Consider the following 19,405-nt stretch of genomic DNA (forward strand, 5'->3'; position numbering starts at 1 on the left):
TATTTTGATATAGGACAAATGACAATCCAAAAGCCATTTGTCAGATTTTTAACCGTTAAATCATGCATCTCCTAGTTTTGTTGACACACTGATTAATGAGTAACACGGCCTTTCCTTACATGATACAGACATTATGAATGATTTATGCTCTGGCATTACACAGCCAAATATGTAAGCACTTACTATTATTAGACACAGGGCTAAACATACAAACCTGTTTCCATAAAATCAACAATCAAACAATCAGTCAATTGTTCCTCTTGAACCTTAATTTAACTGAAAATTACACAGAACACACTCAAAAAACTTGGGATGGGGCAACTGTTTTGAAAATGTCCTTAATTATCAGGTAAACTGGTAACAGGTGAAGGTATCATGACAAACCTTCAGTGGAAAACTGTCAGTCAATTAAAAAACATTTCTGAAAGCAATATTATAAATTATTTAGTTCTTTCACTATCTGCCATACAGGAAATTTAGAGAAATCTTAGTCCGTGTGGGGTAATGCCAGAAACCACAGACTGTTGAGCAGCTAAAGTGTAACAAGAATAGGTAAAAAATCCACTTGCAAATTTGCAACAATTAATACCCTTAATTCCTAAGAAAATAGGAAAGGTGCTGTAACACATTGGTCGTCACACCTCTGTCCCAACTTTTGGTGTGTTGCAGATCAAATTCTAAATTAGTTTATATTTACAAAATAAAATAATTTGGTCAAGTCATTTATTTGTACTTGATTTATACAAATCACAAATTCTATTTTTTATTGCATTCTGTCCCAACTCCTCTAGAACAAGAATTTGCACATCTGATGCATTTGAATGTTAATGAGCGTATCATGTTGTGGCAATCAACAAAAGATTTGTGTAAATAAAACATGTACATGTAAATACTTGGGACTGTTTTGAATAAAAAAAATTGCTAATTCAGTAAATGCAGAATAAAAAAAGAAACATATAGTACAGTCCCTGCTGCAGTGTTAATAGGGTCTGTGCGACAGCTTGTAATGATGATATACAGTATATATATAAATAAATATATGATATACACCGATCAGCCATAACATTAAAACCACCTCCTTGTTTCTACACTCACTGTCCATTTTATCAGCTCCACTGACCATATAGAAGCACTTTGTAGTCCTACAATTACTGACAGTAGTCCATCGATTTCTCTACATACCTTTTTAGCCTGCTCTCACCCTGTTCTTCAATGGTCAGGACCACCACATGACCACCACAGAGCAGGTATTATTTAGGTGGTGGATCATTCTCAGCACTGCAGTGACAGTGATATGGTGGTGGTGTGTTAGTGTGTGTTGTGCTGGTATCAGTGGATCAGACACAGCAGCGCTGCTGGAGTTTACCGTGTCCACTCACTGTCCACTCTATTAGACACTCCTACCTAGTTGGTCCACCTTGTAGATAAAGTCAGAGACAATCGCTCATCTATTACTGCTGTTTGAGTTGGTCATCTTCTAGACCTTTATCAGTGGACATAGGACGCTGCCCATGGGGCGCTGGATATTGGCTGGATATATTTTTGGTTGGTGGACTATTCTTAGTCCAGCAGTGACTGTGAGGTGTTTAAAAACTCCATCAGCGCTGCTGTGTCTTATCCACTCATACCAGCACAACACACACTAACACACCACCACCATGCCAGTGTCACTGCAGTGCTGAGAATGATCCACCACCTAAATAATACCTACTGTGTGGTGGTCCTGTGGGGGTCCTGACCATTGAAGAACAGGGTGAAAGCAGGTTAAAAAAGCATGCAGAGAAACAGATGGACAACAGTCAGTAATTGTAGAACTACAAAGTGCTTCTATATAGTCAGTAGAGCTGATAAAATGGACAGTGAGTGTAGAAACAAGGAGGTGGTTTTAATGTTATGGCTGATCAGTGTTTAAATAAATATTTTAACAACATGTGAAAATCATCTACAAAATAGAAAACTAATTTATTTCTAATATATTTAAAAATCCATGAAAATGAAATAACAGGGTGAGCCAAAGTGCAAAAGTACATGGTAATACTGGCAGGGCTCAACACTGTGTTATACTTTATGTGACATTTAAAGGACACCTAAGGTTTGGCCTTAAGATCGTACCTTGTGTTTATGGTTGCTGTCCTGACTGGGTGCACAAATTTACTATAGGATTTTGTAGATCGTTGTAGTTTATCAAGCATCTCTAGCCTGATTTATTATAAAGGATATTAATAAAGAGATCTGCTTGGTATTTAGTTTATTTCCTTTTCTCCTAAAGCTGCTATTCACACAATAAACAAACCTTTGATAATAAAACACAGACACAGCACTTGTCAGACACACCTGATGACTGGGCTCTATATCTGTATTCTTGTTATACTTTGTCTACATTGTTTTCAAACCGGCTGTGTTTAAAAACGGTTGTACAGTATGAAGTCAACGAGTTTGCTTGCTGGCTGGAAGGTATTTATATACTTCTGGCTTAATGCAGCACGCCACATACAATCAGAGCTCAAAGTAAACGAATTGCTTGGAAGGCAGCTACTACAATAGTGCCAGTGGTCTGCTTAACTAAAGCAAAGCCAAAGATCAGGCCAGACTCGACTTGTCCAGACACCATGTTTTTAAACACTGAAACCTATTTGTTCTATTTGTTGCCACGTCTTCAGATAAGCAAGACTAAATAGGCCGGCCATTTGTTAAGTCTGCAATCACATGAGCATTACACATTCATGTGAAAGTCTTTTATTACAGTTTTTCATCTGTCATTAGAGCAAACCACACTGAAATCACCTCATCAAAACACCGTAATAAATGGTAGCATGTTTGTCCTAAATTTGTTGTTGTGTGACTGTAGAGGTGCTAATTATGTATGAATCATGTCAGTGCTGATAAAGCAATCTGGCTCTTCTTAGAGCTGGCAGAGCTGCAACAGTCAGCTACGCAAAAGATTAATATCGATGCCTCGCCCAGTGCAGACACATAGCAGACAGATTTTCACTGCCTGATAGTTTTCACAACTGTCAACATGTTACATATCGCATGTGCAACTTCTTAAATTGCTAAAATCCTAATTGGATGTTTGCAACACATATCATTTGGACAGGGGTGAAGTACAACTGGGAAGTCTGTAGAATTTAAAAAATCACCTGTTTTGGAACTTTCCACATGTAAACAGGTACATTTGTTATAACTGAGTATAAAACATGCATTACTAAAAGACTCATTTAGTCATTTAGGAGCAACAATCTCATTGCACAATTCATCACCTATAGTCCATAATATTATTAAATGATTTATAGAATCTGGAAAAATCTGTGTGCACAAATAGCAAGACCAAAAACTAATACATTTACATTTTCAGCAGACGCCTTTATCCAAAGCGACTTACATTACAGTTACAGTATATAGTCTGAGCAATTGAGGGTTAAGGGCCTTGCTCAAGGGCCCAACAACAGCAACCTGGCAGTGGTGGGGCTTGAACCAGCAACCCTCTGATCACTGGTCCAGTACCTTAACCACTAGGCTACAGCTGGCCATGATCATAATACTGAATGATCATGTCATTTGATTCCTCAGGCAGCACTGCATGAATAAATGACATGAATCTGTAATGAATATAACCACATTGGCATAGGAGTACTTCAAAAAAACCCTAGTCCATAAACACAGTTCGCCACTACATCTCTGTTTCAACAATATCCACAAATGCTACTGACTTCTTTGAGCTCCTTTTCCAGCCACTCACAGTAGATAATCCGTCCACATAATTAATTCAGCCCCAATGGTAGGTTTACGTACCTCCATGCACCAGTGGTGACCCCAAAAAATTTTCATAGGGGTGGCCAGATGGGGGCACTGAAAATTTTGGGATGGCACACCAAAACAAAAAGCCAGAACTACATTTCAGGAGGTCGATTATTGTAGTGTACAGACAAGTTAATAACTAATTATCTGATGTGCATAGACTAATATGATACAATTAACATTTTACTGTACAACAACAATCCTGCACCAGAGAAACGAGACCGTGATAAGCTGCTGCGATTAGCATCGGGCGGGTGGGCTGGGGGGTGGCGGGTGTTCGGAGTGTGATACAGCGATGGCGGTTGGCTGCCTGCATTTTTATTTTTACATGAACTATTGTAAAAAATATACAGTATTGACTGAAATGGACAGCACCTAATGAAATACATAAGAAAAAAGCATATCATGCATATGCGAATCAATTCTCCGGGGGCAGCAGTTTTTATGATGCCTCCGCTGCCATGCACCTCCTGTATTTCTGAGCGCAGAACTCACTGTGTTGTTACCAGCAACATGGCTCTTACCATTGTGCCACACAAAATGTTCTGTGGTCAGACGGGTCCACCTTTTTAAATTGTTTTAGTAAATAATGGACATCATGTTCTCTTGGCCTAGGACAAAATGAGTTACTTTACTAATTTAAAATATGAGGGCATCTGGGTCTGATTGTGTATTTGTGTATTTTATGCTTGTCATGTAACACTTTAAGCACAGGGGAATGCTAGTATTATTGGGCTTTAGTGTCCTTTAAAAAGTAAATATATATTTTGTATTTATGCTGTTTCCATTGTCTCAGCCTGCTCTGTTATTATAACATTTTGAAACACATTATGACGCATTGCTTCTGCACTGAGTGAACAGTCTACTTTAGCTGTTAAGTAGGAGAGTTGACCACAATTATACCTCTTCTATTCTACTAGACCAACCATCTATGTCTATTTTATTTATGTATCACTGCTCTCATTTACATTCTGAGAATCTGATCATAAAGAGATTGTTTTTCAGAGGAAATCTCAATTGTGTTATAAAATATTACTCTAGCTTAAGGGCTTTTAGAGGATTTGAGTTTATTATGCAATTGCTTGAGGCTAGGATGATGTAGGAAAACTGTGACTGTATGGCAAGAATAGACAGACAGACATGAATCATTTTTGTAACCTGATTACTAAACCACATATGTTGAAACTAGTCATACTGGTGCCAAAAGTGTTAAAGCCCTGGGTTACGTATTTCCTATACTGTATTTCTGACTTTATCTGGGTACTATATACCACTATCTATTTAGCAGCTATTTTGGATATTGAACACAAATAAAAAAAAATGTAAGAATTAAGTGTGATAGTTTTTATATGTTATTGCAAATACAAAATACAGAATGCTATCTGCTTGCTTTACAATCAGTTTTTTCCCTGCCACTTTTAATCATATCATAAAAGTAGATTATTTAACTTATTCCTTACTCAACTGACAGGAAGAAAACTTAGCAAAGCTAACTGTATTCTTACCATATCTACACACAATTAGTCTAGACATTTCACTCACTCACTCACTCACTCACTCACTCACTTTCTTAACCGCTTATCCAATCAGGGTCGCAGGGGGCGCAAGGCACACAGTAACACCCTGGCGGCAGGCCAGACACAGATACACACACCTACACACACCCATTTACCTATAAGGCTATTCAGTGTCTCCAATTAACCTGACTGCATGTTTTTGGACAGTGGGAGGACACGGGGAGAACCCCAGCCTGGGGATCAAATCCAGGACCTTTTTGCTGTGAGGCGACAGTGCTACAGTGCTACCCACCAACCACCGAGTAAAATAAAATTTTATCACTGCCATTATTTAAACTTCTATCTTCTTTTTCAGCTACTCTAAAGAATTCCACCCAAGCCACCCACCTCTTAAAGCCTAAACGTTTGTTACAACACACAGCGCAAACCATTCTATGTATGGGGCTGCACTGTCCCAGGCCAGTCAAAGTGCTTATGCTAGCTCTTTCCTGCCATCAAAAGCACCTACAATGAGCAAGCAGACATTATATCCTGACCTTAGAGGAATGGAAGAAGTTTGACTGATCAGGTGAACAGCCTGACACATGTGCATTGTTTACCCGCAGAAGAGAGAGCATCAGGGTGCACAGAATGCACAGGATGATTAACCTCTCAACAAACAGAAAATATGTTCTGGTACAAGATACCACAGGACTCCTTCAAATGTCTTAATTGATTGATTAATTGATTGATTGATTACTTTATGAATCTCCAAAAGGGAAACTGCAAAAGAGAAGTTAAAAATAAAACACCAAAAGGGTGAGTAAAAAACGCTTTAGCCACACAGTATCTATTCCTGCTTGAAAGGTTTAGTTGGATGGAGTATTGTGTCAGGAAAAACGAAGAAATACGAGGGAAAAATGAAAGATGGTAACAGGGGCTTGTGGAGTCTCAGTGGATGAGATGTCTCAGTGGATCAGAGCTGTACTGAAAGCAATTATTAGGTGGGTGATTTTAATGTTTTGGCTCATTGGTATATATCACTCTATATATCACAATTTAGGAAACAGAGGATCTTGTTAGTGTTGTTTGAGATTTTAACTTCGCTTTGTTACTGTAAGGATGTCAGTATATGATTAATTAAAACTTAGAGCTGATATATAAACAAAAAACAAATCAGGTCATTCCTAGTTTCCTATTTAAAGAAGTTTGATTTAAATAGCAAAGTGGCAGAAAAGACAAAGCCCTGCCTAACCATGACTCTGGTCATCCTTTAAAAACGACTTTTTATCAGCTGTATTTACAGCTAAGGGTTTTCTCTAACCCCTGAATAAAACACAAAATAAATAAATGATATGAACTTTTACCTGAAGTAAGTGAAAACCGCCGTATTTTGGATGCTTTTTTAGTTTGAAATGACTAATTATAAAAATAAGATAAGTGACTGAAGTCACAGGAAGCAAGAGCGTCTTGTTTGTTCTATGTGCTAATTATAGCAGGAACAGACTGCATGCTAATCCCAGCTCTCTTATAACATGTATCTATGTAGCTATTTACCAAAGGCCCATTGTTCTCTGTCCCAAATATTCCTTAAGCAGAAACCAACCACGCTGCTGATGAATCTCCTGTGGGAGACTTATTTGTACACTTCACATTGCTGCATGCCATATGTAGCTGACCAACCAAAAGTGTATTAGCACATCTATAAATGGTATTTATTACAGGTTGTAACCTGATTTTATTTTTGTTTTAAGTAAACCTGATCAGATTTTAGATATGTGTGGAAAAAACCTTTATGTGTGCACATAGAAACCAGTTCCTAAACAATTAAAAACATTAATTAATATGAAAGTGGTCAACATGCTTCTGCCCCAACTTTGCTCATATCAAATTCAAATTTTGTTTATATTTACAAAATACAATAAAGTTGGTCAGCAAAACATATATATTATTTTGTACGTTTGTCATTTATATAAAGTATTCAAGAAAAGTAACAAATCACAATTCACGTTTTCACAGCATTTTACACAAAGTCCCAAGTTTTTAGGATATGGGTATTCAAACACCTTTTTTATTTAAATGTGTGTGTTTTTAATGTATTAATATTCAAATAAAACACATTTACAATATTGTTTCAGTACTGGGTGGCACCTTGCCTTGTTTAAAATTTCGTCCAGGTTGTATTTATGCATTGGGCCTCATCATATTTTTAGCAGTTTATATTACAGTTATATTTACAGTATAACCTTTCAACTTAAGGGTCTGACACAATTTATAGCATGCTGTATGAGTTTGCACATTTAGTCTTTAGTTCATCACTAGCCAGATATGGTGTCTTGATTTGGATCATTATTATTATTTTATAGGTAAACAAGTAAAAATTGACCATAATAACAAAACTAAAGGACCAGTTTATGCAACTGCAAAAAAAACTTCAATCTGTCAGGGGTCTAAAATAAGTGGGATTACATTATCAAATTAAAAAATATATTTTTATCATGATATATGTATTATATTTTATTTAATAGCAGTTGATATCTAGTACTCTATTAATTAAATGTAAATATACAACTAACAGCCAATTAATTACTGTCTAGGCCCTGCGATGTCTAGGTCCTGCGATGGATTAGCATCATGTCCAGGGTGTTACTGCACCTAGCGATCCTGATACACCAGACTTGCCTCAACCCCTCAAATGAATGAATGAATAAATGAATTAATTAATTAATTCTGTGATCTGTCAGAAAAGAAGAATTTCTGCCTATCAGTTCATGAACTAAAGCTCAACACAGTGGTTATGCAGCAGCACAATGATTCAAAACACAAACAGGTCCACCAATGACTTCCTCAAAAGACACAAAATTAAGCTTTTGGAGTGGTAAAGTAAAAAATCTGACTTAATCCCTTAGAGATGATTGTCCGTAACAACTGCAATCAAACATCTGCACTGTATGTACACAATGTCTGTATTTCTTTTTCAGAGACGCCCACTTATCCAGGTCTACATGATTTACAAAATACTGTGGATGTATATAAAGTACACTAAAAGAATGACTGTAAAACTGTAAAACATGGTTCGACCAGGCGAGTCACCTGCACTCAAATACAGTAGCACGGTAACACTGGTGCAGACAGGAGCTGATTTAGTTGCTGCCATTTATAGCTTCCAAAAATGATAGGGAGGCCATTATTACGAGCATAGAGGGGGGTGTCAAATCCACACACAGCAGCCCTTCCATTTTAATCTAAATTTATGACAGAAAATAAAGCATCTTCTGTAACCCTGTGTAATGATAAACTATAAATCCCTCATTACTCGCTCAAATCCAGCCCCAATATTAAATGCTTATAATAAAATATGTTCCGGCAGTGCTAAAAATACTTTCCAGTGCAGGAGGACCCCTAAATTAATCTAATAAGAAAAATAGTTAACAATAATCACTAAATGGTATATTTAAATGTCGTTTTATGTCTTTTCTCCTAAAATGCTTTCATTTTGAAAAGTAATTTTTTAAACGTACACAAACTACATCATTATTTTTATCACTGCTACTAACTGTAGAAGGTTCTCTGTAATACCTGGCTTACATGTTAGAATAGAATAGAACACCTTTATTTGTCATATATACATATACAGATGTACAGTTCAACGAAATTCTTTCTTCGCATATTCCCAGCTTGTTTGGAAGCTGTGGTCAGAGCACAGGGTCAGCCACGGTATGGTGTCCCTGGATCAGAGAGGGTTAAGGGCCTTGCTCAATGGCCCAACAGTGGCTGCATGACAGAGCTGAGATTTGAACTCTCAACCTTTCAGTTGATAGTCCAAAGTTCTACCCACTAGGCTACCACTGCCTAATTAACCCTACAGTAAATGTAAGCATCATTAAGGCATAACAGAACTTGTTAAAAGGGGAATACATTTAAATGTAGATCTGACACTGATCTGGAATGCATTTCTTCAGGGCCAGGTGGGCATGACAAAATTAAATACATTGTACAGTTCTGTCCAGACCTCTAAAACATAAGTCATTTACTGATTATGATTTTAGCCTCTGACATTTGTAAAAGTCACTTTTAAACGTCTATATTTTCTATATAGATTCCTTCTAGCCGAGGAACAAAACATGTATTAAAATCGTCATGTGTTCAGGTGGAGCAGCAGTCTCATACACGCCCACCACCAGCTTTCGAGAATGAATCTCAGAGGTCTTACCAGCCTGACCAGATGCTGAACAGACATATTTCGCTCTCTCTCTCTCTCTCTCTCTCTCCTCTCTCTACACTCACAGACATTATTGGATGACTTCAAACCCTTACTGACTCAGGGCTGAAGGGTCCAGCCTGCTCAGAAAAAACTGAAAACAAAAGTATTTGGACACCTGATCATGAACTTGCTGGACATCCTTTTCAAAATGAATAGTATAAAATTATTAAAACAGAGGGACCTCTATGTGACAACAGCTTCTCTTTTGAGAAGGCTCCTCACAAGACTTTGAAATATTGCTTTGAGAATTTGTGCCTGTTCAGTCAAAACTTGTCTTCATGTCTTTATAGAGCTTGCTTTGCACACAGGAGAAGTCATGCTGGATTAGGAAAGGGCCTTCCCTAAACTGTTGCATCAAAGTTGGATGCACATAATTTCCTTTATATAACTGATTTATTACACCTTAGCACACCTTGCCGCAGCTGAAACACATAATTAAAACAATCAGAAAAGGTGTCCCAAGGGCCGCTCAGGTGGCGCAGTGATAAAAACACACGCTGGAACCAGAGCTGGGATCTCGAATACATCGTATCGCCTGCTGGCTGGGCTAAGCGGCCACATGAACAACGATTGGCCTGTTGTTCAGATAGGGGAGGAATATTAAAAAGCTGTATAGGGACTATCTCATAACAAATGCAATTACGAACTCTGCTGGCTGATTGAAGATGCCTGCACAGAGACGAGAAAAAAGTGCTGTCAGGGTGTGTCTTTCCGTACACAGTGCTGATCCGCATTGCACTCGTCAAAGTGTAGGTAACAAGATGCATACGGCATGCTGCCCGTGTGTCGGAGGGGGCGTGGGTTAGCTTCGTTCTCCTCAATCGGAGTGGGGATCGGCATTGGTGGAGAGGAAGCATGACGCAATCGGGTAACTGGACGCAAAAGAAAAACGAAAAAAGAAAAGGTGTCCCAATACTTTTGTCCATATTGTGTATCTTAACCTAAAGGGCTAAACATGAACACCTCACCGGTTTTATCACATTCACATTCACACTCCTCTTTTCTTTTTTTCTTTGTTCTCTTTCTCACCTTTGCTCACCTTGTCTCACTCCACACATTTTTAATAATCTTACACTTTTATGTGCTAGACAGAGATTCCTCAAGATATCTGCCAACAGAATTTCCAAAAACACAGTGTCTTAAACACTGTGACCAACCAACATCAGCTGTACACACAAACAAGCCTTTAGCTCAGTGAATCTGAGGTCAACTAAGCCTCCATGGAGTCTGCACGCAGGGAACGGTTAAAACCGCAAACGAATAACTCCAGGAATTCTGACAGAGATTAACACACTGGCATGAAAAAATCACTAGCATGCACTAGCACACTGACTGGAACTAGCATTCACAGGGTACTTACTTCATAGGTTTGAAGAGAGCCTGCCCATAATTCTGGAATGTCATGATGAGCTTCAGCTGCGTGCCTCCAGATTTCATAGCTGTAGTGAAAACAAGCATGAATGCTATTAAAGAAACACCACAAATTTCATCATGTAAGTGAAACAACGTGATGTGAATATGCACAGAATGCAGACAAGTTGCTAATTAAGACACCAAACATCCCATATTATTCAAAAAATCCTCAACCTTGAATTATTTATTTATCAGGATTTTAACATCATGTTTTACACACTTTGTTTACATTCAGGACAGGACAGGACCTTACTCGTTACACAAGATTCATCAGTTCACAAGTTTAATGTCAAACACAGTCATGGACAATTTTGTATCTCCAATTCACCTCACTTGCACGTCTTTGGACTGTGGGAGAAAACCGTAGCTCCCGGAGGAAACCCACACAGACACGGGGAGAACGTGCAAACTCCACAAAGTAGAGACCCGGACCACCCCACCTGGGGATCAAACCCAGGGCCTTCTTGCTATGAGGCGACAGTGCTACCCACGGAGACACCGTGCCTCCCCAACCTTGAATTACACCACAGTAAATAAAGCATAAGGACACACATTGATGGAGATTTGTCTAAAGACCTTGAAAATCATGTACAGTTTTAAAAACCAATAAAAGTGGATGAATTTCTGAAAATCTACGATAAAATGGTATGTAAGTATGTAAAAAATGTATGTAATACACTGATCAGCCATAACATTAAAACCACCTCCTTGTTTCTGCACTCACTGTCCATTTAATCAGCTCCACTTACCATATAGAAGCACTTTGTAGTTCTACAATTACTGACTGTAGTCCATCTATTTCTCTACACACTTTTTTAACCTGCTTTTACTCTGTTCTTCAATGGTCAGGACCCCCACAGGGCCACCACAGAGCAGGTATTATTTAGGTGGTGGACTATTCCCAGTCCAGCATTGACAATGAGGTGTTTAAAAACTCCATCAGCGCTGCTGTGTCTGATCCACTCATACCAGCACAACACACACTAACACACCACCACCATGTCAGTGTCACTGCAGTGCTGAGAATGATCCACCACCCAAATAATACCTGCTCTGTGGTGGTCCTGGGAGAGTCCTGACCATTGAAGAACAGCATGAAAGGGAGCTAACAAAGCATGTAGAGAAACAGATGGACTACAGTCAGTAATTGTAGAACTACAAAGTGCTTCTATATGCTAAGTGGTGCTGATAAAATGGACAGTGAATGTAGAAAAAAGGAGGTGGTTTTAATGTTATGCCTGATCGGTGTAAGTATGTGTTCTAAGTTCCTGCAACTGAAGAACACTAGCAATGGAGCCACAGAAGTCTCCAGGACGCCTTTATAGCATCAATTCCATGTGTAACGTGTAATGATAACGTGGCATAGGGTATGTTTGGACATGTAGTTCAGAGAGAACTACAGTTTGTGTCAACCTGTGTTATCCTTTTTACCTTCTCCCCATTAAGGGCGTGGCAAGTCGAGATGCAATTTAATTTAATTTAATTCATTGTTTATTTATTTGACAGTGTTTTAAGTTGCATAGTCCAACAATCAGATAGTTTGTGTGATATAAGATAGATTTCTATTACTATTACCTATTATAATTCATAAATAAATATTTTACCATACTATTGTAATACAAAAATATAATGTTAATAAAACTCTATGGATAAAAATGAGGAGATTTTAAGCTACAGTTCTACAGATCTGCTGTAGTATTTGTACATTTTTGGCATTTAGCAGGCGCCTTTATCCAAAGCGACTTACAGTACTGTGACAGTATATCGTCTAGGCAATTGAGTGTTAAGGGCCTTGTTTACGGACCCAACAGTGATAGCCTGGCAGTGGTTGGGTTTGACCCAGTGACCTTTTGATAACTGGTCCAGAACCTTAACTGCTAGGCTACAACTGCCCCACTATATCCACTATTGGGGAATATTTGGAGCTGGTGGTGAGTCTGTGGTCTGTAGATGTTAGTCAAACTAAGCATTTCATCTGTTTTCATGGAACATGTGTGATGTGATTACATCAGTCTGAAATGTGAAATGCTAGTGTATTTTGGACACACGGTTCCTTTTAAAGAGAACTGCCGATACTTTGGTTAGGAGACGTCAATGGACAGAACTGACCTGCACCAGCACAGTCTACGCATTAACCACAGACATTTATTTTTACTACATATATACAGTTTCCATCCACTGACTAAGTCTCCCCTGTTGCATAACAGCCACCAGTCTGGGCAGTTGTGAGAACATCCTTCCTCAAAGACACATCACTGTCTTATTCCAGACTGCTTGTGCAACATTATAGCTAAACACTCCTGGAGGAGATCACTGTCTTCCTCATTCTGTACATGATAACTAAGAGCAGATTTTGATTTGGCAAATGAACTCCAGATTGGGGCTATTTAATAGAGAACTCTAGAGTTTAGAGCTTACCCACTAATAAATGTGGCTCATACTGAACCATAATGGAAACATCTTAGACAAGATCAAAGACTTAACGAGAACAAATACTGTGTATATTATGTATTTACTAAATTATAATAGAGGAAAATCTGTATTTGGACAAAATCAAGCATAAACAATTTAAAACTGAATACTGCTCTACCTGTAGGCAACCCATACTGTCTCATAGAATCGTCTAGGCTGCGTCTTAAATGGTTTCTTGAATGGATTATTTACTACAAATGGTGTGTTTAAAATGTAATACTAAGCAAGGTTTAGTGTACCATTAGTGTCCGGATGATGGACTGAAACTATAGGAGATGGAAGTGTGGAACACTGAACACTTTTTTGCACTCAGCCATATCAGACTGTGGTTTAAAATTTGCTTAATGGTTGACACACTCTCCAAAGCTCCGGTTAATGCAAATGTCTGGTGGTGCAGCCAACCAACCCTGTACTGTATTTTAATTATTTAATTTAATTATAATATTACAAAACATAATTACGTAGCATGTAAATGGAGAAGCTTTAAATAATTTCACTTATCTTACTTATTTTATTATGGTATGCTTTAAGGAAAAAAAATCACGTCATTGTGACCAACTGACCATTCACATATATATTTTTGTGCTCATGATTGGGTGGTTTAGTTTTATGTCATGCAGTATAACCACAGGAAAACATAGAAATGACAGTGTTATTAGTATTCATGTTAATAATAATATTCATTTATTTAAATAATGTTAATATCAAATTGTTAATACTGTATGTAATAAGCACAAAAGTAGAATTGTGTCCCTATAGTACTATGTATATCTATATATGTGATCAGCCATAACATTTAAACCACCTCCTTGTTTCTACACTCACTGTCCATTTTATCAGCTCCACTTACCATATAGGAGCACTTTGTAGTTCTACAATTACTGACTGCAGTCCATCTGTTTCTCTATATACTTTTTTTAGCCTGCTTTCACCCTGTTCTTCAATAGTCAGGACCCCCACAGGACCACCACAGAGCAGGTATTATTTAGGTGGTGGATCATTCTCAGCACTGCAGTGACACTGACATGGTGGTGGTGTGTTAGTGTGTGTTGTGCTGGTACAAGTGGATCAGACACAGCAGCGCTGCTGGAGTTTTTAAATACCGTGTCCACTCACTGTCCACTCTATTAGACACTCCTACCTAGTTGGTCCACCTTGTAGATGTAAAGTCAGAGACGATTGCGCATCTATTGCTGCTGTTTGAGTTGGTCATCTTTTAGACCTTCATCAGTGGACACAGGACACTGCCCATGGGGCACTGTTGGCTGGATATTTTTTGGTTGGTGGACTATTCTCAGTCCAGCAGTGACAGTGAGGTGTTAAAAACTCCATCAGCGCTGCTGTGTCTGATCCACTCATACCAGCACAACACACACTAACACACCACCACCATGTCAGTGTCACTGCAGTGCTGAGAATGACCCACCACCCAAATAATACCAGCTCTGTAGTGGTCCTGGGAGAGTCCTGACCATTGAAGAACAGGGTGAAAGAAGGCTAAAAAGGTATGTAGACAAACAGATGGACTACAGTCAGTAATTGTAGAACTACAAAGTGCTTCTATATAGTAAGTGGAGCTGATAAAATGGACAGTAAGTGTAGAAACAAGGAGGTGGTCATAATGTTATGCCTCATTGGTGTATATATATTTTTATTTTTATATATATATATATATATATATATATATATACAATTTTTTTGTACCATTTGGCATTTCTGTATTGCAGATACATAAATACATATTTCAACAAGAACTGTTTATTACCATAATTATTATTGTTATTGACTTATTTAGGTTTCTTGTAAATTGTAACTCATCGTCCTGCATTTAAATTCTAACCATTTTCCTGAATGAAGGTTGTAATAACAGTGTGATTTAATTCTGAGAATTAAATGAAAGGTTTCACACAGTCATCTTTCACAGACTGCCTTACAAACAAAGCATGAATGAATTCGTACAAAACAAAATCTTTCCACAAAATCCTATTACATACTGTAAGTTTAAAGAAAATAACAGCTCTAACAGAGCTGCTGTGTATTTTTAAAGCAGGCATGAAATCCCACCCCTGTATTGGGCAGCTGCTGGGACTTACCAACACTGGTGATTCTCTGTGTAAGCAAGTCCTTAAGCATTGCATCAATGACGGGGTTGTGGCGAGAGTAGAGCTCATAGCAGTTGATGCCAATGTGGAAACGGAGCCAGTTTGGGTAGGAGTCTAAGGACTGCTCACCCGCAGGAGTGTACTCTCCATCCTTTTGCTGCCCGTGCCTGTGGACACACACACACACAGTATGTTGGATAGAAGCAGCTGCTGATGTGCTGACTGAGTACAGAGGACGCGCAGCTGTCAACTTAGGTTCACAATGTGACAAATGTATATCAATAATGCACTGATTTTAATGACAGTATGCTTTTATAACACAATCCAGACAGTTGTTCAACTTTTCACCAGTGTTTCAAAATATTTTAGCATTTAGTTTTTTTATGGTGTTCATATCTAGTTAGATAATTTCTAACTAGTTTATATATTCTAAGTGAGAGAGCACTTGTTTTGTTAGCACTTGGTTAGAAAACCTGATTAATGAACATTACATATTGTGTATTGTCCATTTGAGGGCTCACAGTTGCACCAGTAATAACTACAATTGTTACAATAATTACAATAATTACTGGCTAATGTACAGCACTGTTATTACTAATACATACTTAAATGTGATTTTCTTTTAGATCAGGTAGTTTACTTACAGCTGTCACTGTTATCTTACTGTTTTCTACGTATGCAGTATTTTATACATGGGCGTTCAAACTCCCAAGTATACTGATGTCCTCAACAAAGTATATTTTATTTCATTTTAGTTTTCCATTAGATCCAAGTTGTGGTGGGTACAGTCAGGAATACAGCCTGCACCAACCAGGCACCAATCCAACAAAGGGCATTACTTACACTCACCTATTCACTCTCTTACTTAAAACTATGGATGATTCTATTGCACCAATTCACCTACTGATATATATACATGGATATGAGAAGACCATACCAAACACACCATAGATTGAAGGGAAAAAAACCTACAGTATCATTGTGCCACCCACAAGTGCCCTAAAAAACAATAATTTTCTTCTAGTGTGATTACATTCATCATATCCAAATTGTCCGTAAAATTATAGTCCTTTAAATGATAAACACTAAATCATAGTATCAGCAATAGCACACGTCCACCCTTGTCTCCTCAGATATATTTTAGATATTTTTTTCTGACTGCAAAAATGTTATTTAGGAATAAGCTCGTCCTAACTGCCCTGGTAATTAACTACGTAACTCTCCCACTAAGACCAAAAAATGCACGTGTGGTCAGCAAGTGGGAGTAAGGTTGGTTGCCACAACGGGTTGGCTGGCACAGAATTTTTGGGACGTCAGGAAAACATATTACGCAAATATGACATTAAAATGTCTGCTTTTTTATTTACAGTCTTTCATTTTATTAAAACACCTTACAGTTACCATATGTTAAAGAATAACATTTTCATTTTTCTGAATAACGTTTTCCCCTAAAAACAAGTCAGTAAATGACTTAGCGTGTGTAAACTGCCCCTAGACTTGAGTGAGTTTAAATGGGTGGGTTTGTGTAAGTGTATGATGTCCTGTAATGAACTGGCATGCTATCTATTTTGTATTCCAGTCTTGTGCCCACTGGCTTCTGCACTTAGTTGATAAAGAAGAAATAACTAAATCACCCACTTATTTAAAACTAGGGGATTTTTAGAGCAGCCAATTCACCTTCCAGATGAATTGATTTTGAACGGTGGGAGGAAACTGGAGTGTCTAAAAGACAATGCAAAGAAAGAGACAACATGCCAAAGTTCTCACATGTGACTTTTGAACCCAGAACATTGGTGCTGTGATACTACAATACTACTACTACTACTACCAATAATAATAATAATAAATAATAATGTGTCATGTGATACTAGTTTATTAATTCTGATATTAGCAGTAAGTCCCGAATTTCTCATCATACGAAATCTGGATCGATGCCATTCTGGCCCGTTGTGCATTTGGGTTTGATTTATTTGGCTGATTTATTATTTATCACCATTCATTCATTATTACTAAATGCTTCATACTGGTCAGGGTCAAGTTGGGTCTGATATCACCAAGAGAAATTTAGGGTAGGCCAGTCTACCTTCTGCATTTTTAAGAGGTGGGAGGAAAATGCTGTACTGAGAGGAAACCCACATGGACATACTGGAAGCACATGTGAAACTGCTTACAGACAGTGCGGAGACAATAATCAAATACTGGTGTCCAGTACCCATGCTGATGTACAGTTCCACACGCACTCCTCCAGCTTTGGCACCGTGTTGCTCTTATGTTGATATAATTGTTTGTGTGTGTTATTAATGTATTGTTAATGAGGTTTGAGATGTAAAACAATTTACAAATCTTGTTTAAGATTGTGAAAGTTAATGTTTATCAGTGTGTTAGAGAGAAGACAATTCTTGCATAGCTTTGCCAAAAGGCTGGAGCCTGGCCTGTATATGCCAAAGACAGAAAACTGTGCCAACTTCATACTGAAAAAGTGGTACATGGTGTTAATTAGTTAACTTAAACTTGTAGATAAAATAGATACATTCAATAGGCCTACAATACTTTTGTAATACAGTGTTCACAGTTATATACAGTATGTATAGGCCTATTGTATTGAATTATATTGTATTTGAACTATATGTTCAATGTACTATGTACTTGTGTATAGTGACAATAAAGATTCTATTCTATTCTATTCTATATAATACCTAGAAAAATAACTTTCTTTTAACTATAACTATAATATATAACTATATATAAATATAAATTTTGTATATAAATGTTCTCAACTTCTAATTTAATGTAATTAAAATATTACTTATGACACTAAAGTTGAATATAATAAAGCTAAATAGATAGGACATGTAAAAGAGAAAGAAAAGATAAATAAACTGACCAGTCCTGGTTGTCGGCGGCTTTGGGATCGAACCTGATGTCGGTGTTGACATTAAACAGGGTATCATGTTCAGTAAGGACAGGTAAAGGTCTCTTATAGAGCGGATGCTCGAACAGCGCGCTGAGTCTGGAGCGTCTGGCGGCTTCGCTCTTACTGACTCCCGCCACCTGCACCTCCTGTCTCCTGTCCGGACCCAGTCTGGATCTGTGATCAGCGGTCCTTCTCAGAGTCCCTGTTCTTTCCCCAGCAGCACCGATCTTCTCCAGAGAGTGAGAGGACACGTTGGAGCCGGGCTCATTGCTGAAGTCCTGAAGGATCCGCAGTGTGTGCTTGTGAGGCTGGAGAGGCTCGGGAGCGGCGCCTCGGCTGCGGTGCTGCCCCCAGTTCCGCGGCTCCTCGCTGGGCGTGTGCGAGCAGGAGCATCCGGCGGCGGCTCGCCCCTCCAGCCGGGGCAACAAGTCGATCATGATGTGCATGGAACAAGCGATCAAAAACACAGTCAGGATTAGGACCCGAAACTTGCGGAACAGGATCATCTTCAGGCCCTCCTGGTCGGTAAAGCCCCACGATTTGTTGGGAACGAGGAGGAGGAAAGTTAGCAGGCGCACTACATCGCACACGGTGCAGGCGAGACGAGCGGCCAGTTTCAGCAGGACGAGGCGCACAGAGTGGCTCTCATGCGCCAGTTTAGGACAGGGGCACAAGAGATCCGAATCAATAACACGGTCGATTAAGGTGTAATCCAGCCCCTAGATCAAACAATTTCGGTTGACAGGGTTCAGACTATTTTTTTTACTTATTGACATGTTATCAGATTCTCCACACTGGCGCATCCTGTCTGTATTTAAAGTGCGACTTACCAGTTCCAGTAAAATATTACGAATAAACCATCAGCAGTTCTCCGTCAAAGCAGGAATGGGCGATGTGCCATGTTTGCTCTCTTTTTATCCCAAACGATGCCAGGCGGTGTGTGACG

General features: G+C 38.5%; 1 protein-coding gene across 1 annotated transcript in view; it reads right to left on the minus strand.

Annotated features, from left to right (window-relative positions):
- fam20cb (FAM20C golgi associated secretory pathway kinase b) overlaps positions 1-19,105 on the minus strand; it is a 73,669-nt gene extending 54,564 nt beyond the window's left edge. Inside the window, exons 1-3 of the mRNA XM_063003168.1 lie at positions 18,430-19,105; positions 15,537-15,712; positions 10,919-10,997 (exon numbers count right to left, since the gene is read on the minus strand). Of these exons, the coding sequence (XP_062859238.1) occupies positions 10,919-10,997; positions 15,537-15,712; positions 18,430-18,965 (791 nt within the window). The 5' untranslated portion in view covers positions 18,966-19,105. The remainder of the gene's footprint in view (positions 1-10,918; positions 10,998-15,536; positions 15,713-18,429) is intronic.
- Between the last annotated feature and the right edge of the window lie 300 nt (positions 19,106-19,405).

The sequence above is a fragment of the Trichomycterus rosablanca genome, chromosome 10, assembly GCF_030014385.1.
Source record: "Trichomycterus rosablanca isolate fTriRos1 chromosome 10, fTriRos1.hap1, whole genome shotgun sequence".
Taxonomy (NCBI): Eukaryota; Metazoa; Chordata; class Actinopteri; order Siluriformes; family Trichomycteridae; genus Trichomycterus; species Trichomycterus rosablanca.